Source organism: Thermobia domestica, chromosome 5 (assembly GCF_964235325.1).
Source record: "Thermobia domestica chromosome 5, izTheDome1.hap1.1, whole genome shotgun sequence".
Classification (NCBI taxonomy): Eukaryota; Metazoa; Arthropoda; class Insecta; order Zygentoma; family Lepismatidae; genus Thermobia; species Thermobia domestica.
Genome location: NC_137458.1, coordinates 173,457,832 through 173,483,901, shown reverse-complemented (window position 1 = coordinate 173,483,901; position 26,070 = coordinate 173,457,832). Strand labels below are relative to the sequence as shown.

Sequence of the window (26,070 nt, the reverse complement as noted above, 5' to 3'; positions counted from 1 at the left end):
AAAAATTTTTTTAAGAAAAAGTTCAAACATACTGAATTAGCGTGTCTTATGGCGTCTAAAGTTTGATTCCAATTTTACTTTGCAGAACAATGGCCACAACCATATTTTTCTCCACCTTTCACGGGAGACATTTCGTGGGATTACCTTTTACAAACTGGGCATTTTAACCAATGTCCCTCCCCTGCACTGAGCGACTACAATTTACCACAATGTCCGCTTTCCTCATCATCGTCAACATCATCAGTAGGATCACTTAAACTGTCACTACTTTCGTTCAAGTCATTCACTGATTCTTCAGATTAACTATCTAATTTGTAGTAGTGTGAAGTTTTTTTTTTTTTCTGTTTCGATTGGATTTTGTTGGGTGGGACTTAGAAAGCTAAACATCTTTTTAATTACTTGCAATGATGAGGTAAAGGCCCGTTGTGATGAAGTAGAGGCAGCTTCTAAATCGTTTTTGTGCGGAGTACTCGTAAGTACTTTTGCCCACTTTGCTTTCGACTACCTGTGCTGCGATGCTGCGGCTGTAGTTGTGGTAGCGGACTCACTACTTCAATCGGTACTGTCATGCTGTACTCTTCACTTAACATTGTATACAACACGGCAGTTGAGACATTTGAACCAATAATTAATCTGTGAAAGTTTTATTCGAATTGGTAGATGTGCTCAGGGGTTATCGCGAAACACACAGACACACACAAACATATACCCACATACAGGGTGTCCATAAAGTCTGGGAAAATAGGGAATTCTAGTAATTTGTTTTTATTTTTCCAGATTGAATGATGACTGACTAAAGAAGAACGAGTCGAGTTGGTACTCTTAAGTGGACGAAAAGGATGATCGTATCGCAAAAATGCACAAGAATTTAACCTTCGACACCCTCATTGTCAACCTATTTGTTTTACTGCCGTCGGGAAATCAATCACCAAGTATAAAGAAACAGGCAGTATGTTGGACAAACCCCGTTCCGTGCTAGGACCTTTCTTCTTTGATGAACATATAACTAGTGAGACTTATCTAAACATGACGAGAGACAAACTGATGTCTCAAATTGAGCGTTTGAGTAAGGGACTTCCCAGACTGGTTTCAGCAGGATGGGGCTCCTGCCAATTTTGCTGCAGCTGTTAGAGATTGGTTGAATGACAATTTCCCTCACTGGATTGGGAGAAGAGGTCATGTGAAGTGGCCCCCTCGTTTGCCAGACCTTTCTCCCCTTGTTTTCTTTTTCTGGGATATGCTGAAAGAGAAAGTTTATCCGATGAAGATTAGAAATTTAAATCACCTGACAGAACGCATTACCAATCGGTGTGCTGAAATCGACGGCAATTCAGACCTATTCCATCGCGTTCACCTTAATCTTGCAAAGCGCATCAAATTATGCATTGAACAGCACGGAAATAATGTAGAAAATATTATTCATTAGCATTAAATTGACTAAATTGTGCTTTTCCCCTATGTACCCAGACTTTATGGACACCCTGTAGACAGACAACACAAATGCGAAACGTTTCGACTAGGAGACCACCCTGATGCTCGGTCTAAAACAATGTCAGGTCTAATATACTGTAACTTACAATTCAGTTATTCTTCTTCATTTCTAGTTCACATACGTATGAACCTATTTAGGAATATTCCATATTAGGATCCTGCTGGTATTCCATATTAGGAAAATCGCCATTTTGGATAGTTATCTTCCTACACATGCTTACGTGATTCTCTGTGTACTGAATCTTTATGCCCTTATGGTACACTATATATGTAATCTAAATATCACAATGTCAACAATAATATATGCCTCTTTGCGTATATTCAGCAGCCTGGAAATGTACGTCCGAAAAACTCAAGTTCTTCAAAAAGCTATTCTGCAACAAAAGGAAATGTTATGTTATCGTTCGGCAGCAAACCACTCATGCGCAGACGGAGACTGACACAGTGCACAAGTTTACGTAAAGTCTATTCGGTGGCAGCACATAGCAGACAAAATAGTCTGGTATTTCATATTAGGAACGTATTCCATTTATGGCGCACCCACCCTATATATATATATATATATATATATATATATATATATATATATATATATATATATATATATTTGTTTTGTTATGCTCGCTATTTACATTGAAGTTACGAAAAGAAAAAGAAAAATAGTGTTCGGTATAAAATGTTTAAAATATGGAAAACAAATTGGATCCGAGTAGCAGTTGACTACAATTAGAAACTGGACTTTGTATAAAATATATTACTTTGTTTTTATCGCAAAAAATGAAATTGACTTCGCGGAGTGAGTAACTCCAATTACTCGCTTCTTCAAGTCGTTACGGATTCAAAGCTTATTTTTTTTAAAAAAAGTATATGAACACATTCGAAATTGGCAACCAGCTTAAACAATCTGTAGAATGTGAAAGTTAATTCTCTTTAAAAATATAATTGCTGTTACTTTTTCCTTACTTTGCTTCTTATTATCACATTTGTTTGTGATCTAGAGAAAATGGTTATTATTTATTTCACTCTATGAAATAAATAAATAATAACAATAATAATGTTTTCTTTTGCTGCCAAGAGTGCAATACAAAACTTACAAATTGCGAAGTAAATTCAAATTTATTTTGCATTTTGCTACGCAAGAGTCAAAAGCTTAAAAAACTTATGTATATATAAACATCAGTTATACATATATATATACACGATAGGGTATGAAAAATTTCGTGCAATCACCTAGCAGATGAACCACGAACCTCCTCGGACATGCACGTTTATAGTTGGGACCTTGTATGTTAACCATGCAAATTCTGGACTCGTTAGAACATTTTTTTTTTTTTTATTTTTATTTTTGGTAAATCACTGAAGGCGTGATGATTTACATGCTTGAGACACGGAACGTCTTGAAGTTCCTCCAAGTTCAGAGGAAATCAGGAAAGGAAATCTACGAAAAGTAAAAAAACTTTATGGGGATGAAAAACTTCTGGTATCCAAGTGGAATACTAAAGTGACTAATGATGCCATTTTGATGGAGAAAGTTGAGAAGATCCTAATGAAAGATAGAGGATAATCAATGCAAGTGTAATGTGTGCAACAGGTATGAGTTATGTATGTGCCTAGAATATCATTCACAACTAGTTACATCTTCAAAAAGTGTTACCACTTGGGCCCCCGACTGTTCACATTTTTGCAGAAGAAAAATCGCTCCTTCTTCCTTTAAGAAAAGTAATATTTAAATAACATTTATCTGTAAGTGAGAGAAAGGTATTGGAACTTCCAGTTTCAATATTGATTAGTGTAGCAAGCACAGTAATAGTTAGCGAGAAGTATTAATACATTACCTTAAGAACAGACTTTCTTCAAGTTTTATCCTTTGCTAGAAATTAATTGCTGCTTCTAATTTCAATAGTGATCACCACAGAGCAAAAACTTTAAGAGATGACAATATATTGTTTTTTAATGTGAACTACGCATCGCAAGATTGTCACCTCGATCTTTATCCCTCTATGTAAAGCGGAAGTGGTTAGAAACCACCATTTCCACTTTCAACACTAATTAATACTAATTACTAATTACAGTAAAAAAGCGATAGCGAGAAGCAGTTTCTGATATGGATTCTGTGCCACAACAGTAATTTCCTTTTCTAGGTTTATCAATCTATTGCAATTGGAAGTAGAAGAAACTAACTTCCACCTCCGGTTACAATATTGATTCTCATAGAACGAGAAAGGTTCTAGGAGGAAACAAACGTTTTGTTTTTAATACAGTATATAATTTCATAATCTCAAGAACATATTTTAAGCCCTCCCCGCTGGTCTAGTGGCTAGCGCGTGTTCTTTTGTTGCACATGGTCTCGGATGGGAAAGTATTAAACATATTACGGTGGTTCGGATTCCACTTTAAAATGTAGGTCCACATCTATGGTGCTGCCAAAATGTCTTGAGCCGTGTCAAAAATGTGAGCTAAAGCTCATACCCGCTACACAGCCAAGCGTTGAGCCAATAAGGGTTCAGCTGTTGCTAAGCGAGAGAGCCTTAGCAAAAGGGAGCGGAATTTCTTCAGCCGATAGCGGCACTTGGAATGGAAGACTAGGTGTCGAGTCAATGCGGTGTATCTATAGTATAGTCTTGATACTGAAATGAACACTAAACTTCAACAAACAATCAAATAAAAAATATTTTATCTCAATAGTATTCATCTACTGAAACTTATAGTAGTAAAAACTAATACGAAAACGAAAACCCACATGCTTAAAATTTGAATTCGCGTTTGATGAAGTTACTATAGTCGGACACTTAGTTCTCTATCCTCTTTAAAACAAATAAACCATTAAATAGCATTTTGTAAGTATTAAATTGTCTATCTTTGAAAGGAGCAAATTATTTTTGATACTGAGTTAGTTACAGAAAATGAGAGAGGTGAATGAGGAATCTTAGTGAGGAGTCCTTAGAATCGTTATCAGCCAAACCGTTTTTTTTTTTTTTTTTTTGCTCCTTATCTTCGTAGCTGACTGTAACTTACATTCGATACTACGTTGTATACTGATATTATATCTAGACTTTAATTTACTCTGTAACTTGTTTCAAGAAAAGCCGCTACGAAATTGAAAATCAACTATACTTTTCATATATTACACTTAAATTGCATTATTGTATTTATAGACAGCACATTTTTCAAAACTCCTTACAATTTTGTCAATTTTCTTTTGTTATACACGCTAGAGATCTGTTATACGACCTCTAGGAATTTTTAGCACGGCCTGGCCCGAGAATTTATAATGTGAGGCCCGACCCGAGTCCGAAATATGTTTTAGCATTTAGGTCCGAGCCTGGCCTGAGCTCTTGTAATAGTCAAATGAGCTCGAATTACAGAAACTTAATGGTTAATACAAAAATTGTATATTTATTTACATCAATTAGAGGTTTAATTTTGTATTTGTGCCTTAAAAGTTCTCCAGACAGAAGGGTCCAATAAATATCGTTGTACAGTGTATTTACAACGTTAGGCCCGGAAAAACGTGAGAAATATGGTAGTATACCTGTATTTGAAAATTTACGGCCGTGATCCTAAGTGATATATACTTTGTAAGCCCGACTCCAGTCCTCGAGCCGGATCAGGCTTAAGCACAGGGGCTCGCCCCAAGCCCGTGCAGACCTCTAATACACACACATACTTCATAATAGCAGAGTTCCAATACTCTGCACAAAGCATCTTCTAAGCAGCTGTTTCCTGCTAAAATTACCTTACTTACCAACACATCTTTCCATTTTTCCTTCCTTTAGACATCGTTTACTGATTCCGAAACCGCAGGTGGTCTATTGTTCCGAAACGCACCAAATACTCTCAAGGTGACCTATTTTGCGCGTTTTCATTGCTTTCACGTTTGAAGCGCATTGTGATTAGCCATTCACATTTAAATACACGGTCAGCGTATTCCAAGCGTACGTATAAGCCGTAAAAGCGCGTTGCGAACGCATCGAGAAGCATGCACTTAGTGATTTGTTTCTTTTTTTCTATAAACCGGCAAAAGTAATAGACAGGTCCAGAAGTGAAAGTTTTTGGCTATTACGATCTAATTTGTACTGTTTTGCTTACTGGCGCATTTTAATCCACATGAACCGAAAATCAATGTTACCACTCGAAAAATAGGGGGAGAGTGTCCGCCATCTTGATTTCAAAATGGCGGACATTAAAAAATTTCAAAAATTCCTGAATGCCCTAAGGTAGTCGGTATGAGTATCAAATTAAAGGATTTTTTATTGGAGAACATAAATATGTACATTAGAGTTCTCCAAAACCTCCTGCGTGGCCGTCATTTTGAATCAAATATGGCGGATTTGTAAAAATCAGCAACATTCAGAAAGTATTATGAAAATCGACAATACAATTGTAAAATTAAAGGAGGTTTCACAGATAAACACATATTTGTTCATTAAAGTACTCTAACCCTTTCATGTGTCTGCCATTTTGAATTTAAAATGATGAAAATCTAAGAAGTGAGTGTAATTACAAAAATAAATAGCTTTACACGCCTTATTATCCAACTTGATTCATTTATATGATTTTGACTTTTAATAACTTTATAATGTCCCTGGGAAGTTCATGTGTTTTATTTTTTCACAAATTTCTTCCGGAAACAGAATGATTACAGCAATTACTCCAAAAATAATTTGAGACAATTTAATAGCGAAATGAGTAAATGAGGACAACACACGAACTTTATTTATATTTTTTCCTATAAATGTTGTTTATTTTTGTTATAATGGAAAATATATTGTTTTACTAATTTCTTTACTTCTTTCTTTTCAGATATTGAAAGTTAATCATGCAAGATTCTACTGTAGCTCAGTTACAAAGTGATGAGATCTGTCTATTATGTCAAATTCCTCTTGGTGAGGACAAGGGAAACAGAAACGCAGTTCATGACGCTTCTCTACGAGGTTGGAAAATTCTACAAAAATATGCTGAAGAATGGTCTACACTTCCGATTCTAGGTGATGAGTTTCCTTGGCATGCTTTTACTAAAGTTAGAGACGGAATAAACACGAAAGAACCATTTAGAAAATTTCATAGGACATGTAGACAAAACTTTACACAAAGAACAAAATTAGAGAGAAAGAAGTCAAAATACCCTAAAGAAACAAATTGTCATTCTCAAGAACAAGAAGCCTCAAGGTTGTGTAAAGAAGATTCTACACAATCTGAAGAGTCCAATGGTAGTCCCCCAGCCAAGAGATGCAAACGTACTCCTTCCGAGGATTGCGTCAAGAATGGTCACGACAAACCATGTTTTGTGTGTCAAAAAATTCGTTTGAAGAAGAAACAACATGGATCTTGGATAGACTGTCGTCCTTTTCGTCTTGAACTAGAGACGGCCTGCAATACTTTGATTGAGATGATGCAATATCACCTTCAATGCCAGGAAAGTACAATGAAAGATTCTACTGAGAGACTGAGAAGTGAACTAAATTCTACTGCCACAGGAAATGATGTTCCAGCTGCAGACATTATGGTACACCATCAATGTTATGTGATGTTTGTTCGACAAAGAAAAAACAAAGACAACAATAAATGTATTAGATGAGCTCATCACTGCAGCTGATACTGAGTTTAGGGACTTATTTCATGAAAAAGTCATAGTTTTAAAGAAGGCGTATTTTATGACAGATCTACTGAAAGACTGGTGTGATCTTTATGACTCTCGAGGAGTAACGAAAGAAGTAGAATGTCTCAACGAAAAAATTAAAAACAAAGTTGCAAAAGTGGTTTGACGAGCAAATAAATTTTCATTTTGTCTCTAGACGAGAAGGAAACTTAGTACATTCTAGCACCGACACAGCTTGTGAATATGCTCTAGCAAGTTTAGCAGGACATGGACTCAAAGATGATTTGAAATCAAGGTAATTTGGGTACGTGATAAATAAACAAGTTACATCTTTAACTGAAACCAAAATGCCGGAAAATCCTGATGATCTGGTAAAAGTCATAAGAACGTTTGACCCAAATAAGAATATAGTCAACGTCATTGCTCTTAGCATTAACCCAAAAGCAAGTATAAGTGACGATACTGGGTATGCTACAGGTTTTACTGAATCTCTTGCGACAAAAATCTGGTCCATTTCTTCCGATTGGCAATCACTAGTTTCACGTCAATCAACTCCGAAGCAAACAGTTCTGAGTTTAGTAACTCACAGAGTAACAGGAAGCAAGCTAAGCTCCAAATTACCTCACCACTGTGGTCATGACATAAGTTACACTAAAGGCAATGGGCAAGATTCAACAAGACCAAAAGACAACTGATTCCAGAGAACCTCCAAACTGGTATTCCAACACATATTATATTTCAGATGGAATTGAGAGAACTATGGAGCTTCGCATCCAAAATTCTCAAGGTTTGTTTCACGACAATCTCAAATACTCGAAGGCATTCGAGCGCCGGATGGTAAATTTTCGAAACGGAAGTTTGATAAGTCTTCAGCCTTATCGAATTTCCTTATCTCTAACTATATCAGTAGCTGTCTCTATACAGAACTTCAAATTAAACCCTTGAAATCATATGTAAATTTTTTTTTCTGCCTGCCCCGTTATTGGCGCAATCGGCAAAGTGACTATTAGTAGACTAATGGTGTCTTGGATTCCAATTCCATTCGGGTGATGCATTATTTCTCTTTCTCTCTTCTGACAGACTGCTTAAGCCTTGTACAGATTTGTGAAAAAAAAAAAAAACTTTCCCTTCACTTCATTGCTAAGGATAGAAGTTTTAAAATGAACACCCTGCAGATATGTAATGAATATTATATACAACTACGATAACCTCGAATACATTGTTTCTTCCGAACACTCCGATACCGAACTTTTCTAAAAATTCAAGCGACTCGACAAATGCGATCATATTGATATATTTCTGTATTTGCTGCTTTCAAATAATTCGACTCTCGAACAGTTCGAGTGTCTCGAAGTTGTCTAATGTTTCTTACATTTCGAGTGCCTCGAACACTCGAACTGCCTCGAGAGTCTCGAACATTTCGGGAGTCTCGATCATTTCAAGAGTCTCGAACATTTTGAGTGTCTCTAACATTTCTGGAGTCTCGAAAGTTCGATAATTCGATAAAATTAAAATTCTTTATCGATGAAACGGTTTTGAAATTTTATAGAATTGTTATCGATTACTCGATTATCGGAACAGCCCTAATTCCAATATGTTGTTGTGTGCACTTAACCGAGAGTAGCAGAGCCATCTTAACGGTACCATAGTCACTTGACTGGAAGCCCCGCGAGCAGAATGGCATGTATTAATTAGAGGTATTAACAAAATTTATTCATAGGGACCATAACACATTTGTTTGCTCTGGGCCTAATATGATGTTATAATGGCACTGGAGTGTAGATTAGACTGGACAGTAGAGTAGATGGCACTAGCACGGGGCCCGATTGGGAGAAATTGGTCCAATTGGCTTAAGGCTGGCTCTGTTGAGTGACAATCACAGTTAAGATAAGTTGTTCTTATATCCGGTAAATCTAAAGTGCTTCAGAATAAGAATAAACTCACATTGACTGAAGTTGCCGTGAAAAAGTAGCACGCTTATTCATAAGGGTGTAGTTAAAAATTTAGGCTGAAGGTGAAGTCATATACAGTATATGTTACGGTTTCGAGGGATGGCGGTGGCTCAGTATAGAAAACACACTTCTCACTTTCTACTTCCGGTGCGTGGGATTCTTGATTTGATCATAGCTTGCGTCAAGTAGGTTTTGTGGTGTTAAAACATCGTGCGTATGTGATTTCTCGAGGTTCTTCAGTTTTCTGCCAGTTTATTCATTTCACTATTTTATCATCATGATCACTGTCTGCATTAGCCTCGATGCATAATGTGACAGTTAAAGTAATATCTATCTATCTATCTATCTATCTATCTATCTATCTATCTATCTATCTATCTATCTATCTATCTATCTATCTATCTATCTATCTATCTATCTATCTATCTATCTATCTATCTCTATCATTGTCAATTTCTAATACATAACATACACTTACAAGTATTTTTGTTGTTGTAAAACAGATAATTATTAATTTAAGAGTTTATTACTATTATTATTTTAGTCTGATGGTGGCCATCAAAGATGCCAGCTTTAACAGGTTGATTCTAACTTCTCTGACTACTGCTTAGTATGGGTCTCGTTCAATCAACGGCCCTAGACTCATTCAACCCTCAATCAGGTACTACTCCTCGTGTGTTTGATTTAACACTAAATGAGGTTCTTGAGACTATGTTTAAAGATAACAAACACATCAAATGCTATTATAGATATAAATATAAGATATATATATATATATAATAATAACCAAATATATATTATAGATAGAAATATTATAAATAATAATGAAATAAATATAAGAAGTATCTAATTGGAGAAAAGATGAGAATGCACATTTATTGTGATTTGCAAGTAACACTGTTAAACCACATATGCACCACTTTGTCCGACGACCTTCTATCTATCTATCTCCGATATGGTAAGTAACAGGATGTCACAGGCATCGTAACAGCGGTCACATTGTAACGGGAAGTCACACAAGAAATATAATTAATATAAACTGAGCGTTTGCACTTCTAATAATATTCACCTCTTTTAGTTAACTGGTTTGCAAAGCTTTACTGTAAAAAAATAAAAATAAAATAAATAAATAAATAAAAAATAAAATAAAAAGCAATCGGTCAACTAACAACGATATTAACTGCAGTAAATAATCTAATTCAATATTAAATTCCGTTTTTTCTAAAAGCAATAGATTTTTACATTTTATTTTACAACATACATTAAATTTGTACATAAATTTGAATTAAATGCTCAAAAGAAATCACAAAAATATTGACAAAAATGCATCATAATTATTATTAATGTTTCATTGGAAATTAATTCGATCGTGAAGGTATGACCTCTGTTACAATTTTCAAAACATGCGCATAAAGACATGCGTATACCCAGCGACATACGAGATATTTCATGGGGCCTTATAGTGCACCTGTTTCATATAATCTGTGACCTCTGTTACAATTTTCAAAACATGCGCATAAAGACATGCGTATACCCAGCGACATACGAGATATTTCATGGGGCCATATAGTGCACCTGTTTCATAGAATCATAAGCTAACATAAGCCAAGATTTCAGTCTTGCACGATAACTTTTAATTTTTCACGATTTTCAGTAATGACAGTGGCAGGTTAACTTAGTACGACTCCATGGTTGGATAAATTAACGTTTGTTTCGTGAACCAATCACTGTGGTCTTCCATCATATCCGATTTCAGTAAAATCGAAGGTGGTTTTAGAAAGTGATGAAGATTTCAGTTTCCTCCTAAAACAGTACTGTTTAGACGACGATGACGTATATACTTGCTTAATTTGATGCCTCCATGTTCGGTGAGTGACGATGAAGTTGCGTTAGCTTTAGAGCACCGCTACGAAGAACGCGGTGATACTTTGTGAACTACACGAGGCAGCAACCGGGGTTTTCGTTCTACGCTCCCACTCCCAGTATACAATGTTAGGGTAGAAATATCACTCGTCTTGGTTAAAACAAACCTTCGGAAAGTTGCGACAACGGATGCAAAGGGAACAGAAATGGGGTTGGAATATCTTCCTTTATACGTTTCACGTCAGTAGTGGCTACCTTTCCAACTATCATTAGCTCTCGGATTCGTTTCTCTTTCCGAAAGGTTGGACAGTCCTAGACTTAGCAGAATGATCTTGGAGTTAACACAATGAGGTTTGGTCGCTGTACAGATTTCCGCGCTATGATTTCCTTGGCCACAATTAGCACAAATACCAGCCATGATATTACATGGTGTGCTGATGTGTCCGACATGCTGACACTTCGAAGTGGGATAGGCATGTAGGGTCATATTCCCCTAATGCAAAGAAGAAACAATTCATCTAGAACAGTGGTTCTCAAACTAATCTTATCACGATCCTCATTTTATCACATCCTCTTGCCAGTGACCCCCATATAATTTCTGGTTTGTGATAAGCTTGTGTGTGATTTTTAATATACCTATTGGGGATATCTCACGATATCCATCTATTTCTATGATAGTAGAATCCACTTCTGGGATTCTACTACTGTATGATAGTAGAGTGCATACAGTAACTTTTCTAAAAACTAGTGGATTAAAACCAAATTTGGTCAGTTCATTCATATTACAAATATCGAATCCGATCCATCACACTGTTTCAAAATAGAGGCCGTTCCAAAATTTTAAAACTTCATAATTCCCTTAATATTGGGTCATATGTTAAAAAAATAAAGTGATTTCTAATTTTGGTTTAAAATCTTGGACAGTTGTTAAAAAGTTATTGAGTATTTTAAATGACCTGATGATATACGTCACGGAGATTGAACCGAACATTGCCGCACTAGTGAAATTACACCATGCTCAGGTATCTCATTAGCTTTCGATTTTAATTCTATTTCAATATGCAGGTTTAGTTGCATTTGTATTTTTCTGTTATTTCAATACGGAGTTCTCATTAGTTTCATATCGTACCTCTTTCATTTAAATTGATTTTTAAACAACTCTGCACCTGTTGAAAATGTTTATCTGACCTATTTTTTGTTGTTCTTAACAGTATGTATAAAATTAAAAATATGCCTATCAGAAGATTCAAAATGATATTTAAAAATATTTTCCGGTATTAGATTCTAATTATATGTACCTATTCCGCTTATCACGCGACCCCCATGAAACCCTCACGCGATCCCCAGGTTGAGAAATCATGATCTAGAACGTTCATATATTAGTTACAAAATCAATATATCATTCTAAAAAGTGGAAGCATAATAAAACAATAAAAGACATTAAAAGGAAAATGGATTTTTTGAACGTAAAATTCTTTCTCTCTATCCCTCCCTACATACAGGGTGTTGAACTATACCTACAAACTGCAAGAGGTGGTTCTTCATATCAAAACAAGAGAAAATGCTTATATGGACCTCAGGGCAAGTGCATAATTTTAGAGCTAGAGCTGTCCAAAATCGCCGAAAAGCTAAATTTCAACAGATGCTATCTCGAATTCGAGAAATCATGGAGTGGCGATGCATATCAGCGTAAAGAAAGAAATACATACATAACCCAAAAAGCATATTTCATCAATGCGCAATGTATGTGCAAGGGTCTCCCTACGGGGAATAATTCCCAGACATGCTCCCTACAGAATTCTCCTATATCCTCTGATTTCAAAGTGAGTCCAAATTAAACAAAAGTTAAACCTTGACGGCAGTGAACACGGAATATTTCGATTGGAAGTCGGAAGTGTTACAGACCGCCTGCACGATGTTTTTTTCTGTTCAGAATAATGCTTGTTGCGATGTTTTCTTTCACGCTTATACGTGGAATATACCGTAGCAAAGTACATCGCAGCCAGCGCTATTCCGACCACAAAAAACCGTGGAGCTGGCAGTTCCCTAGCACTTCCACTTCCCGCTGAAGCATTCCGTGTTCACAATTATCAAGGGTTACTTTTTACCTACTTTCGACACACCTTGAAAACAGAGCATATCTGAGAATTTTGTTTGGGGCATGTCTGGAGAATATATCCTGTAGGGGATCCTTTGCACATCAGTTACACATTGATAAAATAAGTACTTTTGGATTGTATATATACAACTTCCTTTATGATGATATGGACCGTAACTCCATGAAATTTAGCAGTCGGATACCTCTAAATATAAAACTATGTATTTTCCCCCACATGTCTATATGAACGTTTTATCTTATTTCGATGTGAGAAATCATCGCTTACAGTTTGTAGATATTATTCATTAACACCCTGTATGCATACATATTGGTAAAAAACTTAAGAACGAAAGTAAGTTTCGCATGCTATGTCTCTTCCAAATGGCGTAGATTTGTAGAACTGGAACCATAGAAAGTAGTGCTGGAGTATAATACAGGAAGGAACAGAAAGAAACACGTAATTAGAAGAACACAAATGGCATTTTTATACCGAGATAACACTGAAAAGCACTGCATTTCATGATTGTCCTCTCCCTGATATACAGAAGTAGTGAGGTGGTCCTTAAAAAAGTGACTATCACGGAAGCATGTTCTGCTAAGTGCTTCCATACTACTCGCAAAGTTGAAAATGAGTTGTTGTGATATGGAATTTCATTCTTAAAAAAGTGCTGTTGACAACTTGTGGTTGGTCCTTGGTGCATGGACTAGCTACATGATGACTTCTCGTAGCGTTTCAAGTGTGCTCAATACGATTCGAGTTGTTGCAGCACAGTGTTTTATGTTACCGTACTTTATCTATTTCGTGCTTACGATTTGACAGTTATACAGGATGTTTCAAAACAACACCGACAACGTTTGGGAGTTGATACCTGACACCAAAATAAGGCAAAAAGTATAGACCAACCTGGGTGCACAAATGCTTCCTTTCGGAGTTATAGGCTGCCGAAAACATGAGAAAATAAACTTTAAAGGTTCATAGTTCCAAAACTATGGGACCTACCGTAGTCGGGTTAAGACTTCACTTCGGAAGTAATACGTGCTCTAGCCAAAAATCTATGTTTCAAAATCCTAAGGTACTCGTGCAACAATTTTTATAGAGGGAGTTCGGCTACGGGCATATAATTTGAAGTACTCAACTACCTCCATAAAAATTGTTTGGGAAATACCGCAGGCTTCTGAAACATGGATACTTGGATAGGGCACATACTAGTTCCTCAGTGAAGTCCTGACCCGAGTACGATAGGTCCCATAGTATTGTAGTTATGGACCTGTAAAGTTCATTTTTCCATGTTTTCGGCAGCTTATAACTCCGAAAGGACGCATTCGTTCAACCAAGTTTGGTCTATACTTTTTATCTTATGTTGATGTCAGGAATCAACTCCTAAACGTTGTCGGTGTTGTTTTGTAACATTTTGTATATAGGTCTACTCGTGTGTGTATGAGTGTTAGAAAGGAGTTATTACGTATAATACTAAATTTTTAAAAATGTCGAACAGATTTGGTTATAAATATATCGGAATGTGTTAAAAATTGCAACATTTATTAATGTTTCTTACACGTTAATTAATGACATATATAATATTAGAAACAAGTTTGTGAGCATAGAATGTTTATTTCTAAACCCCACTATTTTGTGTAATCCATTCTCTGAAAGAGCTGACTCTGGTATATACAGAAGGATAACCACTCGCACAGCCAAGACTGCTGCCGAAGGACACAATTCCAATCTGGACACTCTCGTACACCATGGGGCCACCACTGTCACCCTGCAAGGAAGCAATATAAGAATTTATAGTAATCCGTATTTATGTAGATGTAATTTGGAAAAGAAACAGAAATAAGTTAAAACGTTATTTTACAACGTGTTTTATAAACAAATAAACAAAAGTTTTAAATTTGCAAACATAATACATCATTGTTCAATATACTGGTAGCAATGTTGCTTGTCTCTATTAAAATCTTCAATCATACTACACTCGCGTGCAGTGTAACTTGCACATCTTTTGAAAGGCTACTTATATAGATAAGAAATGTCACCGAAATGCGTGAAAAGAAAAATATACGGTAACTTAATATTTTAAACTTACAGTAAAGTATATCCTAATATGTTATTTTCTATCAACTCTTAATTTGCATAGTTCTCCATATGTTATACATTTAGTAATGTACATCTTAAAATTACATTATGGATTAGTCTTTTAGTCTACGGGTAACATGAATAATAAAATGAATACTATGGAAGAACTAGTAGAATAAGAATGTTGAGAAAATTGTAGAACTTAAAGGGAATCCACGAGCAGTATGTTGCCCCGAGAAATGTACATGGTCAGGGATCGGATCAAGGATGCTTTCACCAAGGATGAACGCTCTTCCACAGATACACGGCCCATCAACTATTTTAAAGGACGGCATTTCTGTTATGTAATGATATGTTTCATATGACTTACTTTAACTTCATATGACTTATGATGTTATGTAATGATATGCTTCATATGACTTACTCATCGTGAATTATAATTTCCAATCTTTCTTTGTTTTGTAATAATTAGGATCAGTATTTTAGGTGCGAACGTTTTCTTTTAGAGCGGGAACAAGTATTCATTGAACTAAATGTTGACTCTGAATGGAAATAGTGATAATTTTCCAGCTCATTTTCCCCCTTTCCCTTTTCGGACTCTTTCCCCTTTAATCTGCTCCAATACAGTTTTCTGTCCTTTTTACTGCTACATTCTAAAATCTTCCAAGAAAAAAATGGATAACCTCTACTATGAATTATCTTTAAACTCAGTGTTTTAAAGATCAAATTTACAAGAATTTGATACTGATTTCTGTGTTCACTTAATAAGGCAGTCTGGTCTACCTCATCGATCTAGACGCAGCAGAAGAATTCAACACACCATTAAAGCTGTTAAACGTAAGCAGAAGGTAGTGTCTAGACAGAAGATTTCATGGATCTGCTAACAAATATAATGGATCCAGATAAAGTCAGGCTGCTGAAGACTGGACACAGAGAATTAATTCACTTTCTACTTATGCAACGCACAACGCAGTCACGAAAAATATTTTTCTTCGAATGTTCACAGCAGGAGAATTTGGCTCTCGTATATACATCAATTGGAGTAAAGACGAAGCCACCAATATAGATGAAGACGTCCAATAAGAGAACGAAGACAAGTCAGATCATGAACAAGAGGTGTTACGCACAGAAGAGAAATCTACTTCAAACCCAGAAGAGAAATCTACTACATACACAGGTGAAAAACCGAAATAACTCATTAGTTCACACACAAATAGAACCAAAGAGAGACAGATGAAATCTTCACTAGTGAAATCGCAGAAATAGTAGAACAAAGAACACCAAACTAAGAAGGAAGATGCTCCCCGAGTGGATAATTGAGAAAAAAGGCAACAAAGGCGATCTAGCCTTTTACAAGACCAAACACCTTCAGCAGCAGACATGAATTAAGTCAGACCTGAGGAACCAGAAACTGGAGATTAGAAACATCACTCGGATTAGGACGGACAAAGGATCCACTCTACTGATTAGGGTATTTTCGAACGATCTAGAACGATTTAGTAAACCACTTAATAGAATATGGAGTAAAAATATAACAAAAACATTACAAAGTAGAAAACACCCCAGACCAATATCATGCCACAATTTCTATCAGTACGGACAATTCAAATACTGGTGCAGGAAAGACAGAGTTTGCAGCCGTTGTGGCAAATCATACACAGAAGATTGCAAATAATCAAAAAAGAAGAAATTTCTCGCCACGAGCATGAGTAGTACCTACCGTACTGGCAGTAGCAAATGCCGAAGCAAACCAAAATACCAACAGGCAAGAATACTACCATTACTATTAATAATCATAGATATTGCAGCATCATAGTCAACTGTCCTCTACAGACAGCGGCGCAAATCTGTCTTCAACATTGGGGATGAGGGACGGATAAGACCGTTCCCATATATATATTGTAGCGGCCGACATGTAATGCCCATCGGGCGGCTCTAATTTTTGCTTTTCTTATTGTTATTAATTCATAATTAGTATTTAAAAACCGTTTAATTACTTTATTGCCATCCAATCAATGCAAGTATTATTCAGTGTTAAATTTCTTTCTTTGTATTTTTGTTCTTTCTGTGGAATAACTAAGCCAGACGAAAGTTAGCCGTTTGTCTCGTAAGAGGAAACTCACATCTTTTTCTCCCCTCTTTGCATCTTGAGAAATAGATCTGAATTGGTAACCTATAACTTTCGAATCGCTGCACGTGCAAGGGAATATCCAACTCTTGTGTCTTATCAGGGAGTCTGAGGTTATTTTCAGAATACTGTACTTTCATTGTTCTCTGTTTAAGCCAAGATGTTTTCAAAAACGTGCTAGACACATAACTAAAATTTTGGCGCTAAGTTGACAATTCAAAAATACTAAATATGTCTATTTTGACACTGTATAAAATAAGCGTCTACTAAACACTTGTATTTTTGGTATCACTGTGAAACTATTAAGAAACCTATAAAAACCTGATAATGCCTGATTTTCTTTGTGTTATCAAATTAACCATTAACTTTTAATTTGGATATTATGTACTAGATGACGCTAAAGTCTTATACTGTTTATAATAACGCGCATGCGGGACTATTCTAGTTAACACCCTAAATAGTCGTTTAGATAATCAGCATCCAATCTAAACGCAATAACTAACTTTATTTCCTTTTGGAAAGACACCACCCTATTATACGCCCACGTACGTAACGTGTGGAAAAACTCCCTGAATACAAAACAGCTCTACAAGTCTGTTACTGGGGGAAAAATTACTGTGTCGTCGTCGTGACGACGTCTTGCTGTTCGACGTCCCTTTGGGGGACCTCTCCGTCGACTTAGCGCAAGCTTGACGAGTCAGCTACTCTTCGCTCCAACGCATACTTATTGTATGGGGCTCGAGGTTAAACGCAACTAGAGTGAGCAACTACTTTTCGTACTCGCTCTTACTCTAAGAACTTTGTTATCTGTTCTCCGGCATTGATCGCAGCTCGGCGCTTATTATTAAGTGACTGTACGAACTAGTGTTATTACACTGCGTTGTGGAGAACTCTGTCATCTCCGTTCTTCTACCAAGGACCATCTCTGCATTCGTTTCGTGTGTGTGCAATACGTCAAGAACTTTGATATTGTGCTGAACTTTGATTCTAGCAAGTTCGTTACTACTACATACAGGCAGTTGTATTTCTTTCTCTTCATTCAACTACCCTTATTTCTCTTTTAACATTGGTCATATTCTGACCCCTCAAATTTCACGCATACGCCACTGGACTTAGTCGTCATCTAACGTTACTTCTGCTGTATAACAACTATATTGCTTATCAATTCTTCTGTGCTGTACAAAAACAATATTCAATAAAACTCATACTACTTCTAATTCGGCGTTCCAGTCATTTACAACGCCTATCTAAAGTTCTCAAAGTACTCCCTCACCTACGCTAATATTCTATCAGAAAGTACCTCCTAAGAAGCCGTTCGTCAAAGTCTATTATTACGAACATCTCTCTTGTTATCTTGTTCTTACGTGAACCATTACGACAGTCACGCCTATCGAAGACTGAGTGCTTCATCTTCTGTTATTTATGAAGTTGAGTGGACCATCTCCATCCTGTGTGCTCTGCGACTTCAGTACCATCTCTGCATTCGCCCGTGGGAATTCCGATTGGAGAAAGGACTTCTGTCTCCGAAGAAAGCGATAGAATCCCTATTGGTTTTACCGCTCGAACCAATACAAACGCATCCTGGGAATTCTTGGTCGCAGTGAACATCTTCTTGCCACGTTAAGCTCAACTGGACTTATACCCGACTCGACGATATCTCCAGAGGCTGCTTGGAACTCTTCAATCTCCGTAGGTGTTTAATTGCGTGGTGAGTGATTTCAATTGTTTCTGGTGATCCTAATTGTGCATCTTGATTCCTCGCATCGACTAAGAATCACGTCTAGTTCTGTGCACCCAATATCCGATCTCAATGTTTGTGTTTTTATAGTGATCCCACAACTAAAATTTATTTATTTATTTATTTCGACTTATTTTACATGTCGATGTTAAGGCTATATGAAGCCTTCTCTAACACCTAAACATAATACAAAATTGAAAAATCAAAAAATATAGTAAACAATAGCAAAAGAAAAAAAGTAAGACAGTAAAAAGAAACATACAAGAAACAGACGGTCACTTGAACACACACACACAGACACATACACACACGCACACATAACACATACAAATATGATATAGTACTACACGAAAGTACATACATGTTACAATATGTAATAAATGTTGAGTTTTATATCTTTGTGACAAGCTTTTCAATTGGCTCTTCTATCTCTGTGTCCATTCAACCCTGCTTCGATAACAATAAATTATAAACTGCTCTTCTGAAAGATGCTAGAGAGTTTGACTCACGTACCGAGGTTGGCAAAGTATTCCAATCACGACACGTTGAGATTATATATGATTTTGAGGAATAAGTTGATCTATGAATAGGAATTCAGAGCTGGCTATTAAAACATGATCTTGTGTCCCTCTCATGGAAATCACTTAAAAATTAAGGTGTTTTAGAAGATAGGAAGGTTCTCTAAAAGTAAGTGTTTTATACAGCAGTACCAACGAGTGCAATTTTCGCCGTTGCTGCATCTTCAGCCATTGCAGCATTTTAAAGAATGGCGTTACATGATCGGAGAATTTTAAGTTAAAAATAAAACGTACACAAGCATTTTGTACTCGCTGCAAACGCTTTTGTAAATGTATATCAGCGTCAGTTAAGGCGGTGTCACAGTACTCCAAATGTGGTACCACTAGGGTTTGAACAAGAGTTTTTTTCAACTGTGTTGGTAAAAAGTTTTTTAATTTGCTGAGAGAATGAAGAATTCCAAAAGCCTTCTTGCATGATGCGTAAATTTGATCGGTTCAAGTTAAATATTTGTTAAGAATGAGGCCAAGATTTTTCACAGAGGAAGAGAAAGGAAATCTACGCCTTCTAAAGTTATATTGGGAACAAGTGAAGCATCTATTAACGTCGTTGCACGTTTGGAAGTAATTATAATTAACTTTGATTTGACTGGATTTAGAATCAAACAATTATTTGCTGACCATTTAGCCAAATTACTCAAGTCTTCGTTCATCTTTGTTATACAAGTATCTATGTGCCTTAGTGAAGAAGATAGATACAGTTGAACATCATCCGCATACATGTGATACTTACAGTGTTTTAGAGATTGTGGTAGGTCATTAACATAAAGGCAGAAAAGAAGAGGCCCTAAAACACTACCTTGAGGAACCCCACAAGGGAGGTTACGCTGACCAGAAACTAAGTTGGCAACCGCCACATACTGTTTTCGGTCGCATAAATAATTTTGGACCCACTTGGCAGCTGAAGTAGAGAAACTAAATTTTTGTACAAGTTTCTGTAGCAAAATGTCGTGGTTTACTGACTGGAATGCTTTGCTATAATCTAGTAAGGTAAGTATGGTTATCTCTCTCTTGTCCAATGCCGAACGTATATCATCAGTAATATTGGTAAGGGCTGTAGAAGTGCTGCAATGTTTACGAAACCCGGATTGAGAAATGTGTAAAAGGTTATAAGTTCGAAGGTGCTCACATATTTGGTCGCTTACAATATATTCAAGAGCTTTACATAGGACAGGTAATATTGAAATAGGCCTTAAGTCTTCTGCAGACCGGACATCTTTAGTCTTAGGGAGAGGCAGGACTCGTGCTGTCTTCCACAAGACTGGGAATGTTCCAGTAGTAAGGGAAAGATTAAATAAAGTGGTAATTGGGGAGAGGACGAAGGGTAATATTTTCTTGATCAATGTTATGCTTATTTCATCAGCATCTATAGCAGTGGATTTTATCCTCTTAATCGATTTCATTACATCCTGTGGGGTAACACAAGTGAAAGAGAAAACATTTTCTTCAAAATTAGGGATTTGTCCTGTATTATCAGATCTTGCATTTATCTGTGAACTAGAAGTATCAATTCTACAGAAATAATTACAATTCTACAGAAGATTGTTAGCGATAACTATCTCTTCCGTTTTATTGTTTTATCGATTAAATTGTTACTAGGCTAAATTATCTAAGTCTCTAATGAAACGAATAATTCTTTTGATTAATTAAGTATAGCCAAGCCTGACCCTGTCCTGTGAATTTACATATTTGAGGTCCATTAATTTTGTTAATAATCTTGTTTACATTGTATTACCTTTAACTTAATTCATTGTTGTGTAATAGTGCCTAATTCTTAAGTTGTCGTCGCACTACAATTATTTATCTCTTTGCACGAGTCCTAGTTGTCTATTATTTTGGTGTGCTAATTAATATCTTTGTTTTGTGGGCTTCACGTTAACTAGTGACCCCCTTGGTAGCCGCCACTGCCCCAAAGTGCTGGCAATTACCTGCGGGACATTCGTAAATCCAGGCTCTCTTATAACCTCGTTAAACTTGTGCTATGAACTTTGTGGTTAGTTGGTGTTGTTATTGTCATACGTAGGCACTCAAAGTATCCTGTTCCCCTCTCTCTATCAAACCACTCTGCCGACAGCCTTGTTGGTCGGCCCTTATTTGAACAGGACAGACCTCTTCCTTACTTTAATATTTAACTGTTGAGCTAAGAGACTGTTCACCTCCATTTCATTTTAAAAGTCAGGCAACTCTTTAAGTAAGTAATATTCTCGAGACCTTTCCGTGGTCATTTATTAATTATTCTTTTAGTTTGATTCCGGCAACCTTCGGTAGAGATAGCGTCGCCAATAATCTCTTTTTATGTTCGTGACCTGCGGTGGGACTCCTTCACAAGTGACCGTAAAAGTTTTGATCGCCTCCTATCACGGCCCGACAATATATATATTCCGACAATATATATATATAGAGGAATAGGTGCAAATATGGGCTACCACTTGTTGATTGCAAATAATTCGTAGATACATGGAAGTCGAGCAAATTTAATTACTGCAATAAAGACTATGTGACATTTCCCACACATGATATAAAGAAAATTGAAAATAACAAATCACTAGTATCGTACATTTATATTTTTCTGACACTCTACGAAATCACGTTTCAAGAAATAGTGGTGCAAATATGGGCTACCAGTACAAAAACATACTAATATGAAAAAATGTGGTACAGAATATCACAATAATACCAAATATAAGTCTATACACTTAGTGACAATAGTCATACACATACTCGTCGTATTCAGCACCTGCGCATTCATTATGTCCCCACATGTGACACTTTATGCACTGAACCCAGAGTTCCCCGTGTGTATCCGCTGAAAAGTTGCTCCGACAGAAAAGGCGTTTCTGCACGCCAACAGGTAGATCTAACTCCGTGTCACTATCCCTGTCGTCGAGGAAAGTTGCTTCAGACTTTGTGGATGATTTCCCATAGTCCAGTCTTCTAGCAGAAGTTGATTGCTTCGTTGCAGAGCCTGTAAGTTCTGTTTTCTTGCCTTTCCTTGCGTGCTTTGCAGTTGATGTCGTGGATTCATACAGGGACTGCCTATAGGGAGATCCAGTTATGAGCGAGGCAGCGCTACTCTTGCGACCTCTTTGGCTTGTCTTCTTCTTGATGGTGGGAGGAGGTGCAATATGAAATGGACTGACGAGCTGTGATGGACCTGCTTGAGACTGTAAATCTGAAGTACTACTTGGTGAAGAGGACCGATTTTCCATTGATGGCACGCTGCTTGTTGTCCCTGAATCAGTTTCCACAACAACAAAATCCTCGTCAGTGAAGACGCTCCTGTCAAACGGCATGATTCCTGTAACACGGAAACCATTTACTGATATGTCTGCTCTCTGCATTTTCAAATAGGATCTTCCGAAAGGCTCCATGATGTCATAAGGACTAAGAGGACCATTGGAATGAAGAAGGGCAGATCTGATCTCATTACTGTAATGATGCTTGAGAGGGCCCATGAAAGTTTTGTCCAACGGTTGTAACTTGTGCGTACAATGGGGCGGCAATGATATGATTTGGATGTGGTTTTCCCGCGCTAGGTCAATAACAGCCAGACTTCTAACATGAGTGTAATGGCCATCCAGTATCAGCAACACTGGTGATTCTTTTGTCGGATGAGTCTTCTCAATGAAGTGCTGTAGCCATTCTACAAAGAGGTGTGATTGAATCCACCCTGACGGATGAGCTCTACCAATAGAACCAATTGGTTTACCTTTCATAAGTTGGTCCGTCATGTTTTTCCTGGGAAATATGAACATAGGTAGGATAAACTCTCCTTGAGCGTTCATACAAACTACCACCGTCATCGTTGCTCCTCTTTCGGCTGATGTAAGCGTTCCTATCTGTTTCTTTCCTTTCCTCGCAATGACACTTAGTATCTTGCTCTGCACGACAGTAAGGCCTGTTTCGTCTACGTTGAAGACACGGTCGGGCGCGTAGTGATGTTCCGCATATGCTGCTTCCAAAATATCAAAGAAATTTTCTACGTTGTTTTTAGTAAATCCCACAGCCCTCGCGTAAGAGGTCCCGGTGGGTTTGCGAACAGACAGAACTTCTTTATGTCGATTTAGAAATAAATCTGCCCATGCTCTACCGGCTTCTTCTGACGTGAAAGCATGTGGCAAACCATTTACTGCTGCTAATTGATACTCAAGACGTCTCAAATCTGTCACCGTGAAACCAAAGAAATGTGACTCCATAAACAGTAAATATTCCACCAACATCTTCTCAAGCTGCGCTCCTAAGACAGTCCGTCTTCCGAGTGGTTTCGACGCTGCTACTTCAGGAGAGAGAGATGTGTCCTTGCTAAGAGATTGTAAAGTTGTCCGAGGAACGTTAAATACTTGTGCAGCTTTTAGTGTCCCCATTTTCTTTTCTCTGACAGCAGCAATTGCTTTCGCCATGTCTTCTTTATTCCATTGTTTCCGTTTATTCTGTGGCACATATCACTGCTTGCTCCTTGGCATGCTGTAAAATAAATCGTAAAGACTAATTAGAAGCTACGATCAACATGGTGCAAATATAGGCTGGTAGCCAATATTTGCACCAAGCAAGGTAGCCCATATTTACACCACCACGTCAAATCTCAATGTTATTTCCATATACCATTGTTGGTGTTATCTGCACCTAACATACACAATACCAACAATTCTAATATTTGAACTCAATAGACACACTCAGAAAAGGACGCCCCATACACTTATTTCCAAGTAAAAATATGAAACAAACATACCTGCGAAAGTTTTTGTCCCCTCAAGAAACAACAAAAACGCACTATCCACTCTACACGAAGCTGTTTCACTCACAACTGAGTAGCCTTGTACCAATAACTTGTCGCATTCTCACAAGAATGCAGCACTTAACAGAGCTTTAATTTGGATTGACATTATTTACACCATAGCCGATATTTGCACCTCCTCCTCTATATAGATAGATAGATAGGTAGGTAGGTAGAAAGATAGATAGATATAAATATATATATTCAGCAATGTTCAAAATATTTGTGAAGTTGAAAAACATGCTGTGGAGGATCAGGGGAGAAGAGTTGTCTTCAACATTGGGAGGCGGAAAGATTTAAGGCTTATTCTGGGGGGACATCAATTTCATCACACTTTCTTTTGTGGCAATGGAACACAAATCATTATGTTTCTCCCCAAAAACACATTTCAAATCGGATTATTGGGGGTACAGTCCCCCAGTTCCAAATTGGAGGGGACATGCCCCCCTCATCCCCCTGGCATTTGCGGCAGTGTCTACAGGAACACCAAACAACAAATCACGATACCACAACCAGTACAATAAACTCACCAACTAAGCAGGGGTAAAATGATGACAGAGGATCTGAAAATATAGGGGGACGATACGACGTTCCTCCTGTCTATCTTTGACCATAGTAATATTTTTAGAAAATGGAGGGACGTCATAGAATTTTTGGAAGTGGGAGGACGATGTCCCCAGCGTTCCTCCCTCATTTTTACCACTGCAACTAAGGAATTACAAAAGGAAAAATTGAAGAAGCCATCAACAAGATTAAACCTGGATGACATGCTGTATGTACTGACCTCAACAACAGTGGCGGCGGTTGGACGTTAAAAGTGGGGGGACAAGACATGATCTGAGTATTTGCATATAAAAGTTAATTTTCCTGCTCCTTTCTAATATTTTGTTTGACGACAGGTTGTATAACTAATAGGATACTATCTTTTTCAGTTAAAATACCGTATAAAGTATTTCATATTTTATTAAGTAAATTGACAAGGGCAGCGCCAGTAAGTATTAGCCCTTTGTACTCTTAAACAACAAAAGAAGAGATTTGATTTCTTGCTCATGAACATCTTAAAATTCTGTCTGGAAAACTATGTGATCAGATTATTGAATAACAAATTTGCAAAACAAATAAATAGAAAGGATAATATTAATCATAGTAATAAATAATGATGCTTGTTTTGCAAAAGTCATTTTGAAACAGTATTAATGAACAACTTAATTTTGAATTCTACACATGCTGTTAAATGTGTGTTATTACTCTTAGAAAATGAAAGACAGTAAATACTACAAGCATACGCTACGACATTTAAAGAAATATTTGCTTTTGCAACTTCCCGAAACATGTTCGTAGCTATTAGATGTAGTGTTCATTTTCTTGGAGCACATCAAAACACAACAATACTTAGAATCACTCCATACTCCAGTTATACAAAATAACACTAAAACCTAGAATTATATTGAATTCACTAAATTTAATTGTATATACACTCGTACACCCCTAACACACCACTTTACTCATATATTACACTACAAATCAATGGAAAAGATAGAAGTTGTTTCTTATTACGCTTTTTCCCTCTACTTTAGAAAGAAGAAAAGACATTTTAGAAACTGTCAATTTTTGTGCAATTAAATAATAACTTAATAAAGACTTTTTTCTTTTGCGAAATGCTCTCTGAATTAGTTTCAAAGCGGCTAACATACCGAGCCCTTGTAAGAAGTGAAAGTATGCTGAAATTGTTGTGCTGCAATAGGTTAACTTTGGGGTTATTTTCTGTGGCAATT

General features: G+C 36.8%; 2 protein-coding genes across 3 annotated transcripts in view; both read right to left on the bottom strand.

The window, feature by feature from the left end:
• The window catches only part of LOC145684734 (galectin-7-like), a 159,153-nt gene extending 155,561 nt beyond the window's left edge, over positions 1 to 3,592 (bottom strand). For both annotated transcript variants that reach the window (XM_081757110.1, XM_081757111.1), the window contains exon 1: positions 3,327 to 3,592. The gene's annotated coding sequence lies outside the window, so the exon portion shown is untranslated. The remainder of the gene's footprint in view (positions 1 to 3,326) is intronic.
• Positions 3,593 to 14,522: 10,930 nt separating this feature from the next.
• The window catches only part of LOC145685325 (transmembrane protease serine 9-like), an 88,216-nt gene continuing 76,668 nt past the window's right edge, over positions 14,523 to 26,070 (bottom strand). The window contains exon 14 of the mRNA XM_081757699.1: positions 14,523 to 14,769. Coding sequence (XP_081613825.1) covers positions 14,620 to 14,769 — 150 coding nt within the window. The 3' untranslated portion in view covers positions 14,523 to 14,619. The remainder of the gene's footprint in view (positions 14,770 to 26,070) is intronic.